The sequence below is a fragment of the Centroberyx affinis genome, unplaced genomic scaffold (assembly GCF_046629955.1).
Source record: "Centroberyx affinis isolate AG114_WGS23_722 - 3 ecotype Tasmania unplaced genomic scaffold, CSIRO-AGI_Caff_v1 ptg005368l_1, whole genome shotgun sequence".
Taxonomy (NCBI): domain Eukaryota; kingdom Metazoa; phylum Chordata; class Actinopteri; order Beryciformes; family Berycidae; genus Centroberyx; species Centroberyx affinis.
Genome location: NW_027282683.1, coordinates 2,726 through 25,928, shown reverse-complemented (window position 1 = coordinate 25,928; position 23,203 = coordinate 2,726). Strand labels below are relative to the sequence as shown.

Below are 23,203 nucleotides of genomic sequence, written 5' to 3'. Positions count from 1 at the left end.
TACTGCAATTGCATGTGACAGCGCTGGTATCCCAGGGTTCAGTGTGACAGGATGACAGTAACCTGTGCTGTGCTGAATTATTGCATCTTTAACACAATAATGACTATTCATGTTAGTCTGTTCATCTGACTGCTGCTATTAAAGTCTACTGATGAAACATGGAGACTGATGCTTTTCTAGTTTAGGCATTTTGCTGACACCTCCTCCTCCCTCTCCTCTTCCTCTTCTCCTCCCGTCTCCTTCTTCTTTCTCCTCCTCTTCCTCCTCTATTGCTTCATAGCAGTTGGCAAACAGTTTATGAAGTGCATTATCGCCACCTACTGATACAGAGAGTGAACTGAGCTTTACAGTATAATTTTAAAATCAGAACAGTGATGTCCAGACATCTGACAGCTTCTGTCACCAGTTCAGTCCTCACCTTGCCTCTTCCTCCATGACCCAATATATAACCTTCACAGTAGATACCACAGAGATTGTTAAATTTTCATCTGATTTTAATTTAAATGCGGGGAATGTTCCTTTACCCAGACAGACAGATGCCCTCATTGTTTCCATCCACAGGCTGCCTATTATCTATCTATTCTCTCAGTGACAAAATCTCTAACTGTCCCTCACATTTCTCCTCAGGTCCATCCTGCCATTTGACCCTTCATGGTACTGTCCCATGGTCCTGACCCTTCACCGTACTGACGCTGCTTCATGCTTCTCCTCACAAACACAGTTCCCTCTTTTGTTCACAGTTAATTCTCAGTCTTACACAGGGTGGTAGGTTTCCTCTAAGCGTCTGACAGGGCGTTCACAGAGGCTGTAAGCACAAGTTGTCGTAGATTGCATCCAAAATCCCTATGGTAAATATGAATGTGCTTTTTGAAAAATGCCCCAGATAAGGCCTGTGTTGAACAAATACCCGTGAGACTTACTACGTTTTGTTCGAGGGGTTAAAATGCATCCACCAGCCTCACCGTCTTTTAGTTACTGTTAATGTTGATTTTAAATTCTAATCATCAGGGAAAGCGGACTACAACAGCACTGATGCGCATTGCTTTACCTCTCGTCTCGTCCCGACTGTGTTGTACATTCAGATTATCAAGCTTTTTATAGGCAAGGCAAGGCAGCTTTATTTGTATAGCACATTTTATAGTGTTGCATTCAGTAGTTATTATAGTTGTTATTATTCATATATAGTTATAGTTGTCTTGTTCTTGTTTGTTATTTCTATTCCAGTTGTTTTTCCAGTTGTTGCTAGTTACAGGCTAGCAACAACTAGCAACTAGCAACAATTACTCTTTAATTATGAGGAATTAAAGATATCTTTAACTGAAATTATGACGTCAGAACTAACGTGAAGATATCTTGAATTTGAGATACGACTAGGCATAATTTCAATGGAGATATCTGTAATTCACATTTCAGATAGTCAAAACTGAATTGTAGATATCTTTAATTGGAGATTCCATACAACTTAATGGCAAAAATAACTTCAATCTTACTAGTCAAAATGTAATTAGAGATATCTTAAATTAGCATTTTGACTGGTCGTTAATGAATTACAGATATCTGTAATGAGAATTCGATCAGGCTAATAAATGTTACAACGGCTTGTGTAGTATGCAGTATGCTGTGGTATGTGACGTACTGATGCTATGTAAAGCCCTTTGAGACATGCTTGTGATGAAGGGCGATATAAATAAACAAGACGACTAGAAATTCACAAAGGTGACGTTAGTTGATGCATTTTATTTCATGGAACAAAACGTGGAGTAGCTAGTAAATTCTATTTCTGTAATTTCTTGCAAATCCCATGTTGATGATGACGGTGAAAAGTTCAGGCGTAGCGACAAGCTAGCGGAGCTGCAGCTCCACTAAAATAAAATGAATACTGTGGAGGTTTAAAAAAAAAATAAAAATGGAGGTATAGTTTGCAGTGGAAAGCACATCACCCTAATCCTGCTGAAGTTTTCCCCTGCAACACTTCCTCCCTCAGTGGTTCTCCAAGCCGGTTCCAAGGTCTAGTAGAGCTGCAACAATTAATCAATTAGTTGTCAACTATTAAATTAATTGCCAACTATTTTGATAATCGATTAATCGGTTTGAGTAATCTTTTAAGAAAAATACGTCAAAATTCTCTGATTCCAGCTTCTTAAATGTGAATATTTCCTGGTTTCTTTCCTCCTCTATGACAGTAAACTGAATATCTTTGGGTTGTGGACAAAACAAGACATTTGAGGACGTCATCTTGGGCTTTGGGAAACACTGATCCACATTTTTCACCATTTTCTGACATTTTATAGACCAAACAACTAATCGATTAATCGAGAAAATAATCGACAGATTAATCAACAATGAAAATAATCGTTAGTTGCAGCACTAATTAAAATCATCATCATAACCAGGTACTGATACTGCCAAATAAAGGTGAAAATGCAAAAAAATCTTAAAATGTAATTAAGAGGTCTTGAAAATTTGAAGTTGTGTTTCTTATTCCATCTGATGAATGTGGAACTACAAAATGATTTGAATTTTTGTCAAACCATTTCCTTCCCATGGTATCGGTACATTTGTCATTTGTCATTACGCACAGCAGTTTCATCTAAACACACTGACTTCTTCCTCTGGTCTGCTGTATGACACAGAGGAAGACTCCATTAGCAGGAAAACTCCATTAGTGTTAGTGTGACAGCCGAGCGGGCCTGTCTGCCTGCTGCTGGCATGAAGGAAGCAGTTCACTCCTCACAGCAGAGTTAGAAGTTATCACTGGTGACAGACGGCCGGTCTGACCGCGGCAGCGACAGACAGACTGGCTGCTGAACTGGAGTCAGAGCGCTGAACTGGGAGCGCTGGTCGAAGCTAACGTGCTCTGCTGCAGAGCGGGCCCGTGGGCTCTGCTGCCGCTCTGCATGTCGGGAAATGTAGTACCACAGCCAGCGCCAGTCTGGATCCCGGAAACCCTACCCTGCCAATCACAGCAGCCCAGGCATTACACCGGCCAATCACAGCATCCCAGGTACCCCGCCTGCCAATCGCGGCGTTTCATATTCTCCACCGGCCAATCACAGCATCCCAGGTACCCCCAGCCAATCACAGCATCTCAGACACCCCGCCGGCCAATCACAGCACAACAACATCCATGATGCCGCTCGCCACTGCGCCTGCGCACACGAAGCTGTAGACAGCTGATAACTCATCTATTATGCTACTTCGCTAAATAAAAAGCTTCCAGAAAACTGACCGGAGATCACCGCTGGACAAACTTGAGGACTAAAAAATAAAGTAAAAATGTCTTTTAACTAGTTGCAGTGGAATCAGCGGGTAAATAGAGTCGAGGTTTCCAGATTCTAGTGAATCTCTAGGTGGGTTTCGGCGAGCTGGCTGGCCGCTCGGCGCCTTGAGACAAAGCTCAGCTAACAGGCTAACAGGTTATTAGCGAGCTAAACAGCTAGCGTTAACATATGCAAAGTTGAAATCCTTAATCATATTAATTTGGTCATTTTTCACTTCACACGCGTATATTTGTCAAGATATTTCCTATAGCACGAGCTTGGCTATCTCCATACCCTCTACAATTGATAATATTGAGAATTTACATCATAGGTAAGTAGCTTAGCTTAGTTAGCTAGCGACCCAGCTAATATATTGCATTGCCTTGCCCGCCATCTTTTTAAAGCAAGATAAATGGGATGTTTCGCTAGCAAGCAAAATATTTGCACCTGGATAGCGTTAACCACCAAAACGCGGTTTTCTACAATTTAGGAGCAAATATCCAAATTCCCCACGTTACTGAGGATAATTGTTACTGAAGCAGGTCGGTATTGTTATTTACTAGATTGCACATTAGCAATAGTTAGCTGCAGCGGCGCCTGTTAGCCAGCTAGCTGCTGAACCGCAGCATGCAGGCAGACAGACCGAGATGTTCAAGTCCAACATCTGTTGATCCCTGCTGTAGCTCGGTGTGATTCTGAATATTCAGCCGGTCATTCTGTTTGTTGGCTGAGTGTTTGCAGCGAGTTAGCACTGACTGACTGTTTCCTCTCAGCAGTAATCTGAGTTTCAGCTCCACTTCTCCCTGTTTTGATGCCATTTGTGGTTCAGTGTTGAACGGATGTCCAGGATCCTGAGCTGTAATAAAACATGAAACCTCTGGACTGCAGCTCTGCATGTTGTACAGTTCAGTCGGTCTGAACCTCACTCTGCTGTGTTGGTGTGCAGGTCCTCCGACAGCAGCAGCAGGTCTGTTGCTGTGCTGAAGATACAGAGGAAAGTTTGAATCAGGGGAATGGATCAGTTCAGACTCACTGTGACCTTGTATTGATCACACCGACACAAACAGACTTTCTGATCAGATTTTGCTTTGACACAGCAGACCGGCCTGTGCCAGTGTCTTCAGCTTATTTTGGATACTAGTTTGTTTTTCATGTGTCGGATGGCTGAATGAGTGATGCATTATCATCATTATTATTGTTATTATTATGATGATGATTAGTAATATCAGCTGTAGTGGAGATGGACTGCAGAGTGTAGAGAGCTTGGAAATGGATGTTTTATTATAGAGTCTGAGCAACAAGTGTGTGTGAGAGAGAGAGAGAGAGAGGGAGGGAGCTGTTGATGTCTGTGTGTTGCTAACCCTTTCTCTCTCTATCTGTCTCTCTGTCTGTCTGCTTGTCTCTCTCTCTGTCTGCCTGTCTCTCTCTGTCTGCCTGTCTCTCTCTCTGTCTGCCTGTCTCTCTGCCTGTCTCTCTCTCAGCAGAGCGTCAGGCTGAGGTCATGCGATGGGAGATTTGCTCCACAGGGGGAACAGGGAGCTGAAGAACCAAGAAGAACACAGACTGAACTGATTACACACTAATACACACACCAGCACACACACACACACACACACACACACACACCAGACCCAGAGAGGTTGTCTTCGTCTCCAGGCCGGACACTGCCGTCCCACAGTGCATTGCTGTGTCAGCGTCGTCCACCATGTCGGACGCCCCCGAGGCCGCGCCCCCCACCCCCCCTCCCCTCACCAACCCGGCCCCCCCTGAGGTCACCAACCCCACCAAGCCCGGCAGGTAACTGACAGACAGGAACCCAGACTGGTTCCACACTGGCAGCGCTCAGTTTACTGGTTTATAATGAAATGATCTGGAACACTCCCATCCAGAACCAGTTATACTCCGTAGTAGTGATGGACGATCTGATCTGATTCAGTATGTGATCTGAGGTTCAGGATTCAATACAACCAGGATACGATGTGATCAATAAAAGTTCAGTGACAACAAAGTCTGACTGTGCAGAATTCTGTTTATTTCTGAGACTCAAATCTTTCCAGCGATGCCATTGGCTGCTAGAATGTAAACAACAATTTAAAAATGTCGTTACAAAGTGACAATAATATAATTTGGATGGAGAGCTTGTGAAACTGTGATGGTCAAGAGTCTCATTAGTGATTACTACAGCAGAATAACATGGAGCTGATATCACCATTCATGTTCCTGACAGCAGAATAACATGGAGCTGATATCACCATTCATGTTCCTGACAGCAGAATAACATGGAGCTGATATCACCATTCATGTTCCTGACACAACAGACGGACTGACACATTTTGTATTGAGATATATTGAATTTAGAGATATTTCGTCCCATCACTACTCAGCAGACAGAGTTCAGTTGTTCACCTGCTTACTAACTAACATCTACTAACAACAACTGACATCAGAACTGGCTAGAAAATCCTGAAACTCAAACTGTTTCAGATGCCTGGTTAATGACTGCTGTCGCACGGCATTATGGGTACGTTTACTGTTACTATTACTCTTGCCACTGGTTTCTTCTTCATGGCAACAGATGAAGCTGAAGAAGACCTTAACCAGTGTGACCAGTAGCCTGGTTATTCTGGTCTGTCTGGACAGTCTGCTGTCTCTGTTATTCAGACAGTGCTTCTGAGGGCAGGGACCAGTTGACCAGTTAAATCAGTTCAACCAGTTAAATCAGTTAAATCAGTTGACCATTTAAACCAGTTAAATCAGTTCAACCAGTTAAATCAGTTGACCAGTTAAACCAGTTAAATCAGTTGACCATTTAAACCAGTTAAATCAGTTCAACCAGTTAAATCAGTTGACCAGTTAAACCAGTTAAATCAGTTGACCATTTAAACCAGTTAAATCAGTTCAACCAGTTAAATCAGTTGACCAGTTAAACCAGTTAAACCAGTTGACCAGTTAAACCAGTTGACCAGTTCAACCAGTTAAATCAGTTGACCAGTTAAACCAGTTGACCAGTTCAACCAGTTAAATCAGTTGACCAGTTCAACCAGTTCAACCCGTCTGGTGGGCTGGTAGAACAGTGAAAGTCAGCCTGTCAGTAAGCAGTCTGTCAGTAAGCAGCCTGTCAGTAAGCAGCCTGTCAGTAAGCAGCCTGTCAGTAAACCTGTCAGTTAACCTGACGTTAACCTGATATTAAACCTCTTCCCTAGATTGAAGGTTTGAATGAAATTCCCATATTCTGACTCCTGGATAAGAGCGGCAGCTAACTGCCTTAATTGAAACAGTATTTTGTCGTGTTCTCTGCTGGTCTAGCCTGAACATCCTGAAGATGCTGCTGTCATTCATTTGTATTCACTTCATCTTGAGGGTGAAAGTGACGCATTCAAAACCTTGAGGAGGAAACATGGAGCAGCAGATATGTTGATAAATCCAGTTAGAGAAAAGTCCATGTTCCAGACCAGCAGTCAGCTGCTGGATCATGTGACCTGGCGAGTGAAAATCAGAACGTACAGACCGTCATCCTGCATCATGCTGCTGGTTGTTTGGATGTAGAGTTTGACAGCAGACAGCTGCTGGACTGGAACGTGGACTTTTCTCAAACTGGATTTTAACACCAAGATCAAACTGTTGAGTTTGTGTTTCCTCTATAAAGTGAAGCAGGAAGCATCACATCAGCTCCACATTTCCTCCAGTCACACTCTGAACATGAGTGTGACCCCCCCCCCCCCCCCACCTGCTGACCGCTGTGTGCTGTGTGTCCAACAGGAAGACCAACCAGCTGCAGTACATGCAGAACGTTGTGGTGAAGACGCTGTGGAAGCATCAGTTCGCCTGGCCCTTCTACCAGCCGGTCGACGCCATCAAGCTCTGCCTGGCCGTAAGTCTCCAGTCTGGACTAGTCACCTAGTCTGTAACCTAATAGTCTACTAGTCACTTAGTCTAGTTTAGTACCCTAATAGTCCACTAGTCACAGAGTTTAGTCATATGAGTGGATTTGGGAATTAACCTTAAAGAATTCATTGAAAGATTTAGGCAGCATATTTGAAAGGTAAGTGTATTTATAGATGAATGAATGCATGATTGAAGTATGTTACTGTTGTAAATAGATAAGATATTCAGTTTGTTGGAGAGGGGCAGATGGAGCACAGTTATTAGAAGAGGTGGCTAGCTTTGTATACTTCTTTTGAGTAAAGAACAAATTATGTAGATTGGTAGGATATGTACTTAACCAGAAACACTGCAGCTTGAGATGTGGGTAAATTAAGCTGTAGTATGGAGGCAATCCTGATGAACCAAGCCACTAATGTTTCTGATGATACCAACGGATCATGTCATTTCCGTCAACTGAAATCTTTGCGCTTGATCTAGAATAATTTTTGTTCTTACCCATGAACACAATAAAGTTTGTTTAACATTTAAAGATAGCTTATTTGCCTGGAACCATTCAGACAATTTGGCCATGCCAGAATTGGCTTCATTAATGAGTGAATCAATTTTTTTGTGGGATAAAATCAAATTGGTATCATCAGCAAAAATAATTGGAAGTAAGGTAGAAGACACAACAGCAAGGTCATCATCATACTATAAAGCAAGGAATCTCTGTCTGTCTGTATGTGTGTCCTTCGCGTATCTCGAGAACTGTTCGTCCGATCTACTTCACACTTGGCGGGTGTGTTGCTGGGGACCCGAGGATGTGCAGTGTTGGATTGGACATGCAACACGTTCAATATTAATTAATAAACTTTGAATAAACAAGCGAGCAGCGCTCTGTGCAGCGGGGCTCAGTGTGGAGAGTGAAGCTGTTTGGATGAACGCTTCTCCAGAAAGCTGCAAGCAGCAACACCGGAGGCCGAGCAACAGGCCCGATCCCAACAGGCAAGTTCTGAACGGGCACTGCACTAGTTAATATAAATTAGGAATAACAAGGGTCCAAGTATAGATCCCTGAGGGACTCCACACGTTAACTCGCCCTGGTTGAGTGAATCTCCAGTCTTCCTGTTCGTTCCTCAGTTGGTAATACATTTCATGGATCCCTCCGTGTTCTCTGCGTTCTTTTGTTTTGGAACCGTTGGATATTACATGAACCGCATGTCAGAGGACACAAGAACGCTAATTGAGAAACTGATAACGTGTTGCAGCTTGTTCATGGTGCCATGGTTTAGTGTTCGCTGCATCACTTATCAAAGTGGAGTCACACTGGATCCGTTCCTCCTGCCGACATCAAAGCACCTTCGGAGGTGGTTTCAGGTCCATTGTATCCTCAAGTTTGCCAAGTGTGAACGCATCGGTCTTGTCGAGACGCATACGTCAACCGCCAACTCCTCCCAAACGGAAAAACGCCCTTAATGAACACGGATGCTGTAAATGTGCTTTTCATTCCATTCTCTGTGTGAGAAAATGACGGAAAAGAGAAATTTCCCGGTGGCCTCGGTTCAGGCGTCACCAACGAAATAAAGTTTGAGTGGCAACATGTCACAGCAGCGGTTAACGCCACCAGCTCCGAGAGCCGGACCATTTATAAGACTAAAAATAAAAATATATATGAAGATTTAAAGGTTGATTAGAACTTAGAAGCTCATTGCGGTGGAGAGCTGCTGTGCGCCCGGCCGTGCGCCACAAAACCATAATGCATCATTCATTTATAACCTTATGACATTAAGTCCAATTGCTTAACACCTTGAATTTGTCGCAATTATTACTGTAATGCACTTACTTCAGACTAATTCACACCATATGAGCCTTTAATGAAATGTAGATGTTTTTTGGACAAATGATCAGCAGCAAAGACTCTATTTAGTTGTAGACGTTCTTCTGACATGGAATATTATTATTAGAGGGATTTCTAATTTGCTGTAGAGTGGGCCTGGAAATAAAGGCCATTTTTACTTTATTTCACTACTTTGCCATCGAAGTTGCCGTTCCCCACTGTCTCCAAAATGTGCGCAGCATGGGTCAGTTTCTGTAGCGGTCGCACATTCTCACCACAAGTGTTTTTTTTAATAATCTGTGTGAAGTAGCGCCTGCCGTCTAACTTGAAGAATACGCAGAAATGCAAAAAACAAAAAGAGAGTTTCTGTGGCGCCTGCCGTCTCCACATTTGCACACATCACGGGAAAGCAGGGAGAGATGCGATCGGATTTCTACCGGGCTAACGGAGACGCGTGGTGTGGCCCGGTGTGAATGGAATGTGGATAAATCAGATCTGGATACTATCTGGATAAGGGACGCATGGAATGACACGTGGAAACGGGCCTGAGGCAGAGATCTGCTTATGTTGAGCTTTGTGTTGACGTTGGTGAGGTTGATGCTTTAACTAGCTTAATTAATTACCTTATTAGCAGTTTATTATCATGGTGACTGCTAGTGATGATGAAGATGATGAAGATGATGTTGTTGTTGTTGCAGGATTACCACAAGGTGATCAAGAACCCGATGGACATGGGAACCATCAAGAAGCGACTGGAGAACAACTACTACTGGAGCGCCAGCGAGGCCATGCAGGACTTCAACACCATGTTCACCAACTGCTACATCTACAACAAGGTGCACACACACACACACACACACACACACACACACACACAGTATGTTCACCAACTGCTACATCTACAACAAGGTGCACACACACACACACACACACACACACACAGTATGTTCACCAACTGCTACATCTACAACACAAGGTGCACACGCACGCGCACGCACGCACACACACACACACACACACACACACACACACACACACACACACACACACACACACACACACACACACACACACACAGTATGTTCACCAACAACATCTACAACAAGGTTAGGTTAATAATGATGTGTGTGTCTGTCTCTCTGTGTGTGTGTGTGTGTGTGTGTCTGTGTGTGTCTGTCTGTCTGTCTCTCTGTCTCTGTGTGTGTGTGTGTGTGTGTGTCTGTGTGTGTGTGTGTGTGCAGCCCACAGATGACATCGTCCTCATGGCTCAGGCTCTGGAGAAAATCTTCCTGCAGAAAGTTGCTCAGATGCCTCAGGAGGAAGTTGCTCTGTTGCCTCCTGCTCCGAAAGGCAAGAGCAAGAGCAAACCGCCCACCCCCGCTACTACAGGTACTACTGCAAATACTGCAGGTACTACTGCAGATACTACAGGTGCTACTGCAAATACTACAGGTACTACTGCAAATACTACAGGTGCTACTGCAGGTACTACACTACTGTAGTATAGTCTAAAATGCATGTAATGAGATGCAAATGTATGAGATGAAATATTGTAGGTACTACCACAGGTACTGTACTGTAATATAGTCTAATATACTGCAATACTGTAGTACTGTACATATTGTGGTCTGGTACTAATAGTTTCTGTCTGTCTCTCTCTCTGTCTCTCTCTCTGTGTCTCTGTCTCTGTCTCTCTCTCTCTCTGTCTCTCTCTCTGTCTCTCTGTGTCTCTCTCTGTCTCTCTCTCTCTTTCTGTCTGTCTCTCTCTCTCTGTCTCTCTCTGTCTCTCTGTGTCTCTCTCTGTCTCTCTCTCTTTCTGTCTGTCTCTCTTTGTCTCTCTCTCTTTCTGTCTGTCTCTCTTTGTCTCTCTCTCTCTGTCTGTCTCTCTGTCTCTCTCTGTGTCTCTCTCTGTGTCTCTCTCTGTCTCTCTCTCTGTCTCTCTCTTTCTCTCTGTCTCTCTCTCTCTGTCTCTCTCTCTCTCTCTCTCTGTGTCTCTCTCTGTCTCTCTCTCTGTCTCTCTCTTTCTCTCTGTCTCTCTCTCTCTGTGTCTCTCTCTGTGTGTCTCTCTCTCTCTGTCTCTCTCTCTCTGTGTGTCTCTCTCTCTCTGTGTCTCTCGCCCAGTGAGTCAGCAGGCAGAGTCTTCAGCCTCTCCCCCCACATCCTACCCCTCCCCCTCCCCCTCTCAGACGCCAGTCATCTCGACCACGCCCACCCCGGTGCAGGCCACGCCCCCGGTCTCCGCACCGCAGCCCCCGGCAGCCATGATGCCCTCCGCACAGCCCGTCGTCAAGGTAACGCCTCGCCGCCAGTCGGCCATGTTTCCTCTCTGTCAAGCTGAACTGGACTGAGTATTTAACCGTTTCCACCTGTCTCTCTCTTTCCCCACCTGTCTCTCTCTCTCTCCACCTGTCTCTCTCTTTCTCCACCTGTCTCTCTCTCTCCCCCTGCCCCCCCCCTCTCTCTCTACAGAAGAAGGGAGTGAAGAGGAAAGCTGACACCACCACTCCCACCACATCGGCCATCTCCGCCGGCCGGGCCGACTCTCCGTCCGCTCAGGGACGCCAAGCCGGCCAAGCTGGGCTCGTCCCGGCGCGAGGCCGCCGCCCGGCCCCCCAAGACCCGCAAGGAGGGGGGCGAGGAGGCGGCGGGGGGCGAAGCGGGCGGGGCGGCCGGCGGCGGGGGGCGGGGGGAGGCGGAGCGGCGGGCAGGAAGGGCGGGAAGCTGGGAGAGCAGCTGAAACACTGCGACACCATCCTGAAGGAGATGCTGTCCAAGAAGCACGCCGCCTACGCCTGGCCCTTCTACAAGCCGGTGGACGCCGAGGCGCTCGAGCTGCACGACTACCATGACATCATCAAACACCCCATGGACCTCAGCACCGTCCGGGTAACACACACACACACACACACACACACACACTGCTATGACATCATCAAACACCCCATGGACCTCAGCACCGTCCGGGTACACACACACACACACACACACACTGCCATGACATCATCAAACACCCCATGGACCTCAGCACCGTCCGGGTAACACACACACACACACACACACACACACACTGCTATGACATCATCAAACACCCCATGGACCTCAGCACCGTCCGGGTAACACACACACACACACACACTGCTATGACATCATCAAACACCCCATGGACCTCAGCACCGTAACACACACAGTCAGAAAATGTTACTTGGATTCTTTAGAAGTTTTTGTAATTAATCTCTCTCTCTCTCTCTCTCTCTCTCTCTCTCTCTCTCTCTCTCTCTCTCTCTCTCTCTCTCTCTCTCTCTCTCTCTCTCTCTCTCTCCCCTGTAGAAAAAGATGGATAACAGAGAGTACAGCGACCCTCAGAGTTTTGCGACAGATGTCAGGTTAATGTTCTCTAACTGTTACAAGTACAATCCTCCGGACCATGAGGTGGTGGCCATGGCCCGCAAGCTGCAGGTACAGCACCCACTGTGTGTGTGTGTGTGTGTGTGTGAAGATTTCTATTTTCCAGAGGTGGTTGTTTAGAGTTTTAAATCAGAACGAACAGTGGTGCAGATCATGTTGAGCCTGCTGATGAAGGGCAGAAACCTCTAACAGCTGTTTAAGATGTTTAACAGAAGTACTAACAGGTCATTTATAATACATGAGAGAAACTTGGCAACAAGATTCTTGAATTATTTATGAATTTATAAGTTCTCTGTGTAGGTCCAACTATACATGTATTATATGTATTAAGGCTAGTGCTTATTTAAAGCTGGAAACTGGGATGTTTTTCCAGTAGTAGCAGTTATTTTATCCCTCTGGACCGTCAGGTTACACACTAACTAGTCGGGGTGTCACCATTTCGGTTCTAAATCGATTGAAAGTGTTCGATTTTGACCTTCGTGATCACAAGCAGGTTCGCGATTCTCCCAATATTTTTTTTTCTCTCCACCCTCTGCCTACTTGCACGTGTCTGAAGAAAAAACAACATTTCAATGACACAGTGTAGCTGCTAGAGAGCAGAGCGCCCGCTCTATATTTCACTACAGCGCCCAAGAGCGCCCGTCATTTTTAAATCGTTTAAAATGCACCAAAAACTGAAAATCAAGTTATCAGCTTTGTTTTATATAAACTTCAAGTTGTCATCGATGAACCGGAACCGGAAAATGTATCCGGTGACACCGAGACGTTTGATTTTCCCCGGGTTTAGTCGTCCTCCACCGGTAACATTAGAACTAAAAATGTCTTCACCGGCTAAGAGTCAGGCTGCTAAAACCTTCTGGAAGCTGTCAGATGCTGTGAGACTGAACCTGACCCGCCGGGTGCAGAGGAAAGTTAGGAAGACATTGTGAGTTGAAATCTTCTGATGGAAATCTCTTGTTCTCGCTCGATAAAACGAAGAGACCAAAGAGTCTGGAGGAGGACCGACCGGGTCCAGAGACTTTGATCCAAATAAGTTTGGAGACTTTTATCCAAATGAGTTTGGCGACTGTTACTGTCTGATCTGATACTGTGTGGGCTGAAGCTCTGGAGGTTTGTATGGATTTTGAAAGCTTATCCTTAGCCAAGATAAGAAGGATCTGTTTTGTTGTCAGACTGTGGATGTTGACACTGAAGTGAGGAGACGCCCTGAGTCGCCCTGCCATGTGTAAAACCAATGATCTGTTGATCTTTAAGATCAAGACTCGATAGTCTAACAATGGCATAGCGTCAGTGCTGGAAAACATTTTTTTTTAATCGAATCGAATCGTGACCTTAAAATTGAAAGTCAAATCGAATCATAGATTTGGAGAATCGTGACACCCCGACTAACTAGCAGTAGGCTATTATCATGACTGGAGATGTTCTGCATAGAACCGGGTAGGACTAAAGTCTGCTAACTATCCAGCTAGCGTTAGCCAACACAGGTTACCTGTGGGAAATGTTTAGTGTCCCACCTGACTGATGAGCAGCACCTGCAGGCTGCCAGGCCTCTCCTCAGAGTCAGAGTCACATGACTGGTCCAGGAAAACATCTGGACTGAGGTGGGAACCGTTTCCTGCCGAGCCGCACCGGCTGCTACAGCTTCTGATAATATCACTGATCATATAACACTAATGTGGTTATTTATTATTGGTTGTAGTCCGAACTTCATTTCAAATACTTTTTTCACTGACAGAGGGGAGAGCTTTAACATTAGGTGATGAAGCAGCAGTTCAGTTCTGCTGATTACCTTTCATCTCAGTGAAGAGCTGAACCGGGGTCAGTTTGGATGATGTGTCGTTTACTGACTGCTAATTAAGGGCGTTTTCACACCTGGTTCCTCACGAACTCTGCCACGGTTCCTTGGTAGTGAGAATGCAATTTGAGCCAAAGGACCGAACTCGCTGTGATAAACAGTCCAGGGCCTGTGATGTCACCTGCGATGTCACCTCAGCAGCTGAGCTGATGCGTCTGCAGAGTAGAGACCGCTGGGTGAACGTGTCACTGCAGACTCATTAGAGCCACGGAGGCGTCTGGAAGCTCGCCGTCTTTGTCGAATCCAGTACAGCAACACGTTGTGTTCAGACACGTTCAGACTGAATATTCTGCTCATGCAGTGAACGCTGGTATGAAACCAGAGAAGCAAAGACAGGAACCTGTCCTGCCTCTGCTCCATGTTCCTGTGTTTGGTTTTGTATTTTTTCCAGGAAGTACAGAATTCCCGCATGAAAATTCTGACCAATGAGGGACCAGCTTGATCGCGCATGCCGTTTGTTTACAAATCTTGGTCCGCTTATGTCCTGTCCACATGGATACGGATATTTTTGAAAACGTTTTTGAAATATTTTTGAAGTATTTTCTCTGTGTTTCGGCCTCCCATCACACCAAAACTGTGTTTTAGGTCACTGAAAAGGAGCTTTTGGAAACGCCTTCCAGGGTGGAGATTTTTCAAAACTCTGTTGTCGTGTGTCGGTGTGGACCGGTGGAACTGAGCTTTCAGAAAACGCTGACATCATCACCTCAACTAGCACATGGCAATGGTTTTATCTGTATTGAGCAGCGTCAGGAACGTAGGAGCGAAGGCGGACCACCGGTTTGTTAACGAGTGATCAGGACTGTGAAGTTACAGGTTTACATGTCAGCCCAGCTGTAATCCACGATCTGCCTCGACATTTTCTAAAACACCGCTGGTGTGGACAGAAAGTTTTCTGAAAACGGAGGAAAAAATGCATTTTCAGAAAAATCTATATTTCTGGCCCCGTTGACACGTTTATGAATGTGTGAAAAGAAACCAAACCCACAGTGAACTGCAACATTGTAACAAATTAGTTGCTGATTCAGAACAAAGCAACTGAGCTACAGGTGTGAAAACGCCCTGAAAACTTTACAGCTGTCTGGAGGACATCTTTTACATCTGCCTGTCTGTCTGTTTGTCTGTCTGTCTGTCTGTCTGCCTGTCTGTCTGTCTGCCTGTCTGTCCGCCTGCCTGTCTGTCTCTCTCTCTTCAGGATGTGTTTGAGATGCGTTTTGCCAAGATGCCAGACGAAGGCTCGGAGGCGTCGGTCCCATCTACGACCCCATTGGTCAGTAAAAGCACCGCCTCCTCCGACAGCAGCAACAATTCCTCCTCTGACGAATCCTCTGACTCCGAGGAGGAGCGAGCCACGCGATTGGCTGAGCTTCAGGAGCAGGTTGGTGCCGCCGACCAATCACAGGTCAAGAACATCTTCGTTTCCTCCTCCCCTGATCAAAATTATTAAAGTAGATATTTATGATGCATATTCTATTGATTTTATTGTTATTAAATTACATATTTCTGATAGATATTCTATTGATTTTATTATTGATGTACATATTTGTGATAGATGTTACATTCATTTTTTTGTGTATCAAAGTAGATATTGGTAATGATGTATATGTTGATGTTTATAATAGATGTATTTTTTGTTTATTACAATAGATTTTACATTTCCTTTTCAGTTGAAGGCGGTCCTACATATTGATAATAGATATTAGATATTGATAATCAATATATTTCCTCCAGTTGAAGGCGGTCCATGAGCAGCTGGCTGTCCTGTCCCAGGCGCCGGTCAGCAAACCAAAGAAGAAGAAGGAGAAGAAAGACAAGGAGAAGAAGAAGGAGAAAGAGAAGGAGAAAGGAAACAAGGGGAAGACGGAGGAGGAGAAGAAGCCCAAGGCCGCCGCCCAGCCGCCCAAACCAGCCAATCAGAAGAAAGCACCTGCCAGGAAAGCCAACAGCACGGTGACCGCCACCAGGTAGGAACCAATCAGAACGCCGGCTGAGAACAGAACGCTGACATCCTATTGGCTGGGAGCAGGATGGTCAGACGGCCTCTCTGCAAGGCCGCTGCATCCTTTCTGTTTTTAGTCGTTTTAACTCCCAGTCTCTGTTTTCTATTCCGTCTCCCTTCACTGTTATGTGACAAAATGTTGTTTTTTTCTTCTTAATATGTGCAATAAACTAAACTAAACTAAACGATGGGTGGAAATAAAACTAAAATCTCCTCCTGTTGAAGTTCTGTTACTTTGCTGTAATGTTTGCTCAGCAGAAGTGAAACTGCGGCTGCCGGAATCTGTTTAAAGTATTGAAAGTTTGAAAGTAGAACCGCTCATTTAATAAAAGTTAGTTACTTTAAAAACACGGATGTTCTTCCACACGCTTCTCTGTTCAGTGAATTCAGATCGAGGCTGGAAGTGTTTTCATCCTGTTAGTCACATGACAGAGAGGCTGATGATCCACAGGCAGACAGGTGACACGTCACCGCCTGTCATGTGACCCTCTGACCAGCAGAGGGCGCTAATAAATGACACAGCTGGATGACTGAAGCCGTGTCAGTGGGTGAGGAGGCGGGACTTCCTCCTGTGCTGATTGGATTAAAAAAAAAAAACAACTGTGTCAACTTTTCTGACCGTGAAGCAACCGGTGACAAACGAGCTGCTTCTGGAACAGGATTTTCTGTTGACCCACAGAACTTTATTTCAAATTCCAGTCCAGATCCCGAGGTTTCCACAGACACCAAACCTGTCAGGCTGAATCACAGGGAAAAGTGTTGAAAACGAAGCGTAAGACATCTAGAGCCGTAGAAGCCGTAAAAAAAAAATGGCGTCTTGTGTTTGCATATTCCCCTCAGTGTCAGTGTCTTTATGAGCGTCTGTGTGAACGTTAACGGCAGAACAGTTTGCCGCTCTGCTGTCAGGAGGAAACGAACCACCAGACGACCGGCTGCAGCTTCACTTTTAGAGGAAAATGTTGAATTGGACAGACGGAGAGATGAGAGAGATCCTGGGAGTCGGGCGGACGGAGAGATCAGCCGCCGTGTTTTCAAACTGCGGGCGACTCCGGGGGTTAAAGGAATAGTTCACCCAAAAACTGAAAACTTCTGTCATCATCTCCTCCCCCTCATGCAGGTGAAACTCAGGTGAAGTTTGTCCATATAACACACAGGGAGGCTGCAGCACAACTCCATAGCAGCCTTCTCCAAAACAACTGAAGTCAGTGGGGACCAGTTCTTCAGAGTTCCACAAAGACCTACAGTATATTTACACCATCATTTAGTGCAAATCTGAACTACAGCTGATTGATCTGCAACAAATAATGGTGTCTAGGTCTTTCTGTTCACAGTGTGATTGTTTGTCTGTTTTTGTTTTGGAGCTCTAAAGAACAGGTCCCCATTGACTTCAGTTGTTTTGGAGAAGGCTGCTACCAAGTTGTGCTGCAGCCTCCCTGTGTGTTATATGGACTAACAAACTTCACCTGAGTTTCATTTGGCATGAGGGAGAGGAGATGATGACAGAATTTTCATTTCTGGGTGAACTATTCCTTTAAACGTAATTTCCGGGAAACGGCAACAGAGGACTTTAACGGTGTTGCCGGTATTGTGTGAATACAGCAGAAAAGGCGTGTCGCGTGTGAACGAGGCTAGAGAGACTTGTCTTGTGTTTCCAGGCAACCCAAGAAGGGCGGGAAGACGTCGGGCGGCGGCGGCTCGGCCAACGGAGACGACGGCGAGGAGTCGTCCCTGCCCATGTCGTACGACGAGAAGCGGCAGCTGAGCCTGGACATCAACCGGCTGCCGGGGGAGAAGCTGGGCCGCGTCGTCCACATCATCCAGTCCAGAGAGCCGTCGCTGCGGGACTCCAACCCCGACGAGATCGAGATCGACTTCGAGACGCTCAAACCCTCAACGCTGCGCGAGCTGGAGCGCTACGTCAAGTCCTGTCTGCAGAGGAAGCAGAGGAAGCTACTGCGTGAGTACTGCAGTACTACTACTACTTAAGGCCGGGTACTGGCAAGGACCTCACGACACGATACGGGTCACGATGCTAGGGCTGTCCCGAATACCATTTTTTGGGCTTCGGAGCTTCGGTAGTAATCAACAGCGAATATTTGAAGCTTCGGCCGCAGTGGGGGGGGGGTGGGGGGGCAAACTGCTTGGCTTAACATACATATAACTTCAATTAATAGAGAGAAAGAGAGAGCGAGATGGTCGAGCGAGCTAGAAAGTGAATGAAGAGAGGGAGTGGTAGTAGCGAGAAAGCCGGTGAATCAGAGAAATAAAACGTTATTTTCTGATTGTTTCACAGCGGTTACGTTCTAAAGCAGAGAGAGAGAGAGAGAGAGAGAGAGAGAGAGAGACCCGTATCAAAATACCGGTAGCCTACCTTAGAAAAAAGATTTAAAAAAAAAAAGATCAACGGAGAAATGTCTTGCTGCTGCTTCTCCTGAGTTTTGTTCAGCAGATTTGAAACTGACAGCTTGAATTTCAGGTCGTACTTTTTTCTCTGTGTTGCCATGGCGATCAGCAAATGTGACTGAGGTTTGAATGCAAGTGAAAAAAAAAAGAAACGGCTTTGCAGCGTCAATGGCAACCGGCTTACGGATTACATATAAAATTACATTTAAAAAAACGAATATCCGAATCCCAAAATTGAAAACCGAATACCTACCCAACGAACGAATATCCGAATAGTCGAATATTCGGGTCCAGCCCTACACGATACACGGGTCACGATTAGGGCTGGGTATCGTTTAAAAAAATACAATACCAGAACCCTTAAAGTGATACCGATACCAGTAGAGGACTTCATTCGATACCTTTTTTATTTTTTTGGTGGCATCTCCGTCACACACACCGCGCTCGACTTCACCACCATTTACTGAAAATTTTAAAATAGAGCTGAAAGTACAACTTGCTGTGTACCACTTTGTAGTCTAATACGTACATCACATCATATTGATAACTCAGCGGACAAATTGAGTCAAAACTATTTAATTCTGTGTTAACTCTCTCTCTCTCCCTCTGTCTCTCTCTCTCTCTCTCTCTCCAGAGAAGGCAGCGGGAGGCGGGGCCTCAGGGGGCGGGGCTAGTCGTTTGAGTGGCAGCTCCTCTTCCTCCTCCGATGACAGCTCCTCAACGGGAACCTCCTCTTCCTCCGACACAGACTGAACACACACACACACACACTGAACATACACATGCACACACCCACATTGAATAGACACTGAACACACACACACACACCCACACACACATTGAACATGCATACGGATACATGTTACTGAATACACACACAGAGTTTTATACACTATACACACACACACACCTAAAGACAGGCACATACATGTGGAACTCAATCTATACCATTAACTCATTCAAATACATACTAACACACACACACACACACACACACTGACATTCATGTAAACTTACATCCTGAACACACACACACACTCAGATTCCCATGCAAAAGACAGAGAAATACACACTCTGAACTTGTTTCACACACACACACACACACACACACACACACACACACACAGCCACGCCCAGACTCGGAGACTGTATGTGTAAATAGGCTGACCTGTTTTTTTAGCTCCTAGTGTCGTTTTCTGGAGGACTACAGACAGAGAGAAGAGAAGAAGAAATCAGTGACTTCACAGCGAGAGAAGAAGAGTGGAAGTCATCTGGTGGAGACAGACAGGCAGCCTGTCTGTCTGCCTGTCTGTCTGCCTGTCTGTCTGATGGGAGTCGCTGTATTGAACCTTCTCAGAACACTTGAGCCTTGTCGCCGTGGAAACCAAGGCTTTCTTATTCTTATTCTGGGCCGGCCGGCCGGACGTGACCTCTGACCCCCGACCCCCGACCTCTGACCCCTGACAACATTCCAGAAGCATCCGCAGAGCATCATGGGAGAGGAGGAGACGGGAAGCGATGCTCTCAGTGGGTTTTTACACCGCTGCAGGTTTCTGAAGGCCAATATCAATAGGTTTGGATTGATAATCAATATTTTTAAAAGCCAAAATATTGCAGGTATTCAGTGTTTCCCTCCAGTTTTCTTCTGGTCGGAGAGGAAAAGCCTCTGAAACATCACGGGACACGAAAACTCTCCACTGAAACCAGCATTATGATGGTAATAATAATAATAACAGACGTATTAATCTTACCTTACACAGCTGGAGAGTCAGAGCAGAAGAAGAAGAGCTGTTCTTCTTCTTCTGCTCTTCTTCTCAGAAACACATCATGATGGAAAACTCCAGTTCCAGTCAGAGGATCCAGTCCGTCTCTTTCAGTCACCAAGGACTTCAGCGGGCGATACGGCCGATATTGGATACCGCGGGAAAATATCGCGATATTCAATATTATTGGATATCGGCCCAAGCCTGACCGGTCAGTCAGAACCAAACTCTTCTGTTGTGTCCAAACTGCCTGAAACCTGAAACCCTCTGAGACCAAACCTCCAGCCCAGTGTCTGTCCCGGGGTCAGCGGGGTCAGCGGGGTCAGGGGGGGTCAGAGGGGGTCAGAGGGGGTCAGGGGGGTCACCGGGCCCCGCCCCGCCCCGCCCGCCCGGCGCCGGCTCCGTCTGAGAGCAGAGCAGAGGAACTTTGCTTTTTCAACACTACGTTTCCTTTATTTTTCTGTTTTTTTGATTTTTCAGGTTGTGTGCTGAACTTGTTTGTGTCTTATAAGGTTCTCTATATAAAATGTCTTTGTACCGCTGTTCTGCTCCCCCCCCCCCCAACCCCCCCTACCCCCCCTCGCCAAAACCACTCATACTGTAGGACGACAGCCTCCACATCACAGCTACTTCCTGTCTTCACCACTGGGTTTCAGCACGTCAGACTGGGAGGAGGAGGTCCGGTCTGATCCCGGGTCAGAACGGGGCGCCGGGCCGCACCGGTAGAACCGGCAGAACCGGTACCGGAGCCGGACTGGGAGCTCTGCTTCCACTGGACGGTCCGTGTTGTTAGCGTGTAGACGAAGCGTGGCGCCAGACCGGGCCTCGTCCTCATCGAGCCCTCTGGTTTTTTTTTTTACATGGGAGGTGCATGTTGACGGCCTACGTTACCCATAACCCCCTGCGTGCGGCCCTGTTAAGCGCTGCGTTCCATTCGAAGTCAGGAATTCCCAGTGATCAGGCGGCGGCTCCGGCCCGGTGGCTCCGGCCCGGTGGCTCCGGCCCGGAGTTTCATCAGCGGCGTCGGAACGTTAGCGTCTGCAACTTTTTGTACCTGTTTTACCACACGGGGGATTGGATGGTTTATGGTCATGTGATGCTGACATGGAACTGGAGTGTATTTTGAGGATTCTGAACATGTTAAAGTGATGCTGTGGCGTTTCTGTCGGGTTCACACGTCCGGACCGGCTTTCCTACTTCTTCCTACGTCGCATTTTTCCTAGTAGGAAGCTGGAATTTCCGACTTTCCGGCCGACCCGGAAGGCAGCGCGCGTCCCGGTCGGAGACGGGGGTCGTCTCTGTTTTTTCGTTTGTTCCTCTCTGGTGTTTTCTGTGTTGAACTGGTTTCGTTGCGGTCTGTATCTGCCTCGCTATGCAGTGCTAGCCAATCAAATCCAATCATGACTTCTGCCCTCAAACAGCTGTCCTGTCTGTCTGTCTGCCTGTGTGTCTGTGGTGTGGAGGTCTGTGTGTCTGTGGTGTGGAGGTCTGTGTGGAGGTCTGTGTGTCTGTGAACCAACACCAGGCTGAAAACCTGTCTGGAGTTCTAACGCCCCTCGTCGTTCTTGGTTTCCTCTGACCTTTGACCTGTGTACAGACAGATGGGTGATGTCATGAGGCCGAGTCTTCCTCCGGTCCGAACCTGCAGATCAGGCAGAGACCGGAACGGGAAGCGGCTCCGGGCCAATAGGAGCTCTGCTGCAGCTTCCTGCTTCCTGTCTGGAGGTAAAGCTTCAGTCCGGTTCTCCGTCCGCTCATGAAGGTCCGACCGGCCGCAGAAACTCAGCAGCTTCTGTTTTTTTATCTTTGTATCTCCGGTGCTGACGCTGCCGCGGCTCGGCTCGCCCCCTGCTGGGGACCGCGGGCGGGACGGGTGGGAGGTTTTTGTCGATTCTGTTATTTCCCACCCGGAGTCACGAATTCCAGAAGCGCGTCGACATCGAAGGCGGCAAACGGCGAACCGCCGATCGGCATCCGAGACGATAAAAATCTAATCGATCGGTTTTGTTCACCTGTGAACAGTGAGGAATATCTGCTGCGGTTTGTTTACGCTGATTTTAACTTCCGAATTAAAACAAATTTTTCTTGTGTTGGACCTTCATGGCTCAGGATGGAGAAGCTGGTGAACTGTAGAGAGCTGAGGAACATTATTATGGGCTGTCACCACACACACACACACACACACACACACACACAGCAGAGCTCTCATTGCCTCCCAGTGTGGCTGACAGACGGACATGAGACGTTTCCACCTTACTCACCTCTTTTGTTTTTAGTTGATGGTCGAGCGATGATGATGATAATAGTTAATTTTTGTATTTTAATAAGAAAGAGGAAAAAAATGATTTTATGTATTTGCATGCACTCCGGCCGTACGTTCTTTCTTCCGTATGTTTTGAGCACTGTATAGTAGCTGTATAGTAGCTGTAAGGTTTAGCCAGCCTCCGCTCGCTAGAGTAGAGAGAGAGAGAGAGAGAACGCAGGACAAACAGACGAAAAACCAAGAAGTGAATTATTTGATGTAATTACTGATATGGGATCCTTATTTTCTGAGTTCCTTTGTTTTCATAAATAAACACATAAACCTACCAGCCGCTCGGCCGCCTCGCCTCTCATTCCGCCTCACGCTAAAGTCACGTGAAAACCCACGTGTGCTTTCTGGACACGTGTTGGTTTTCACATGTGAACAATTTTTCTCATGTTTCATTCTGACGTCATGTGATGTCACATGACTTCACATGTAAAAAAAAAAAAATTCCACGTGAATTCTTTTTCATTTTGGGTCATTATGTATCAAATCATGATAAGACACGCCTTGAG

General features: G+C 46.2%; 1 protein-coding gene and 1 long non-coding RNA gene across 2 annotated transcripts; both read left to right on the top strand.

The window, feature by feature from the left end:
- The first annotated feature begins 3,155 nt into the window (after positions 1-3,155).
- On the top strand, positions 3,156-20,714 carry LOC139667209 (bromodomain-containing protein 3-like). The gene is made up of 13 exons (XM_071546643.1): positions 3,156-3,270; positions 4,742-5,057; positions 7,020-7,131; positions 9,660-9,797; positions 10,203-10,413; positions 11,083-11,252; positions 11,431-11,612; positions 11,670-11,847; positions 12,289-12,417; positions 15,414-15,620; positions 15,950-16,182; positions 17,873-18,174; positions 19,255-20,714. The coding sequence occupies exons 2-13, from the start codon at positions 4,966-4,968 to the stop codon at positions 19,371-19,373; spliced, it is 2,073 nt and encodes a 690-aa protein (XP_071402744.1). The 5' UTR covers positions 3,156-3,270; positions 4,742-4,965; the 3' UTR covers positions 19,374-20,714.
- Positions 20,715-20,804: 90 nt separating this feature from the next.
- LOC139667210 (uncharacterized) lies at positions 20,805-22,971 on the top strand. Its single transcript, XR_011696933.1, has 2 exons — positions 20,805-21,846; positions 21,882-22,971. It is a non-coding gene; the product is annotated as an uncharacterized lncRNA (long non-coding RNA).
- The last annotated feature ends 232 nt before the right edge of the window (positions 22,972-23,203 follow it).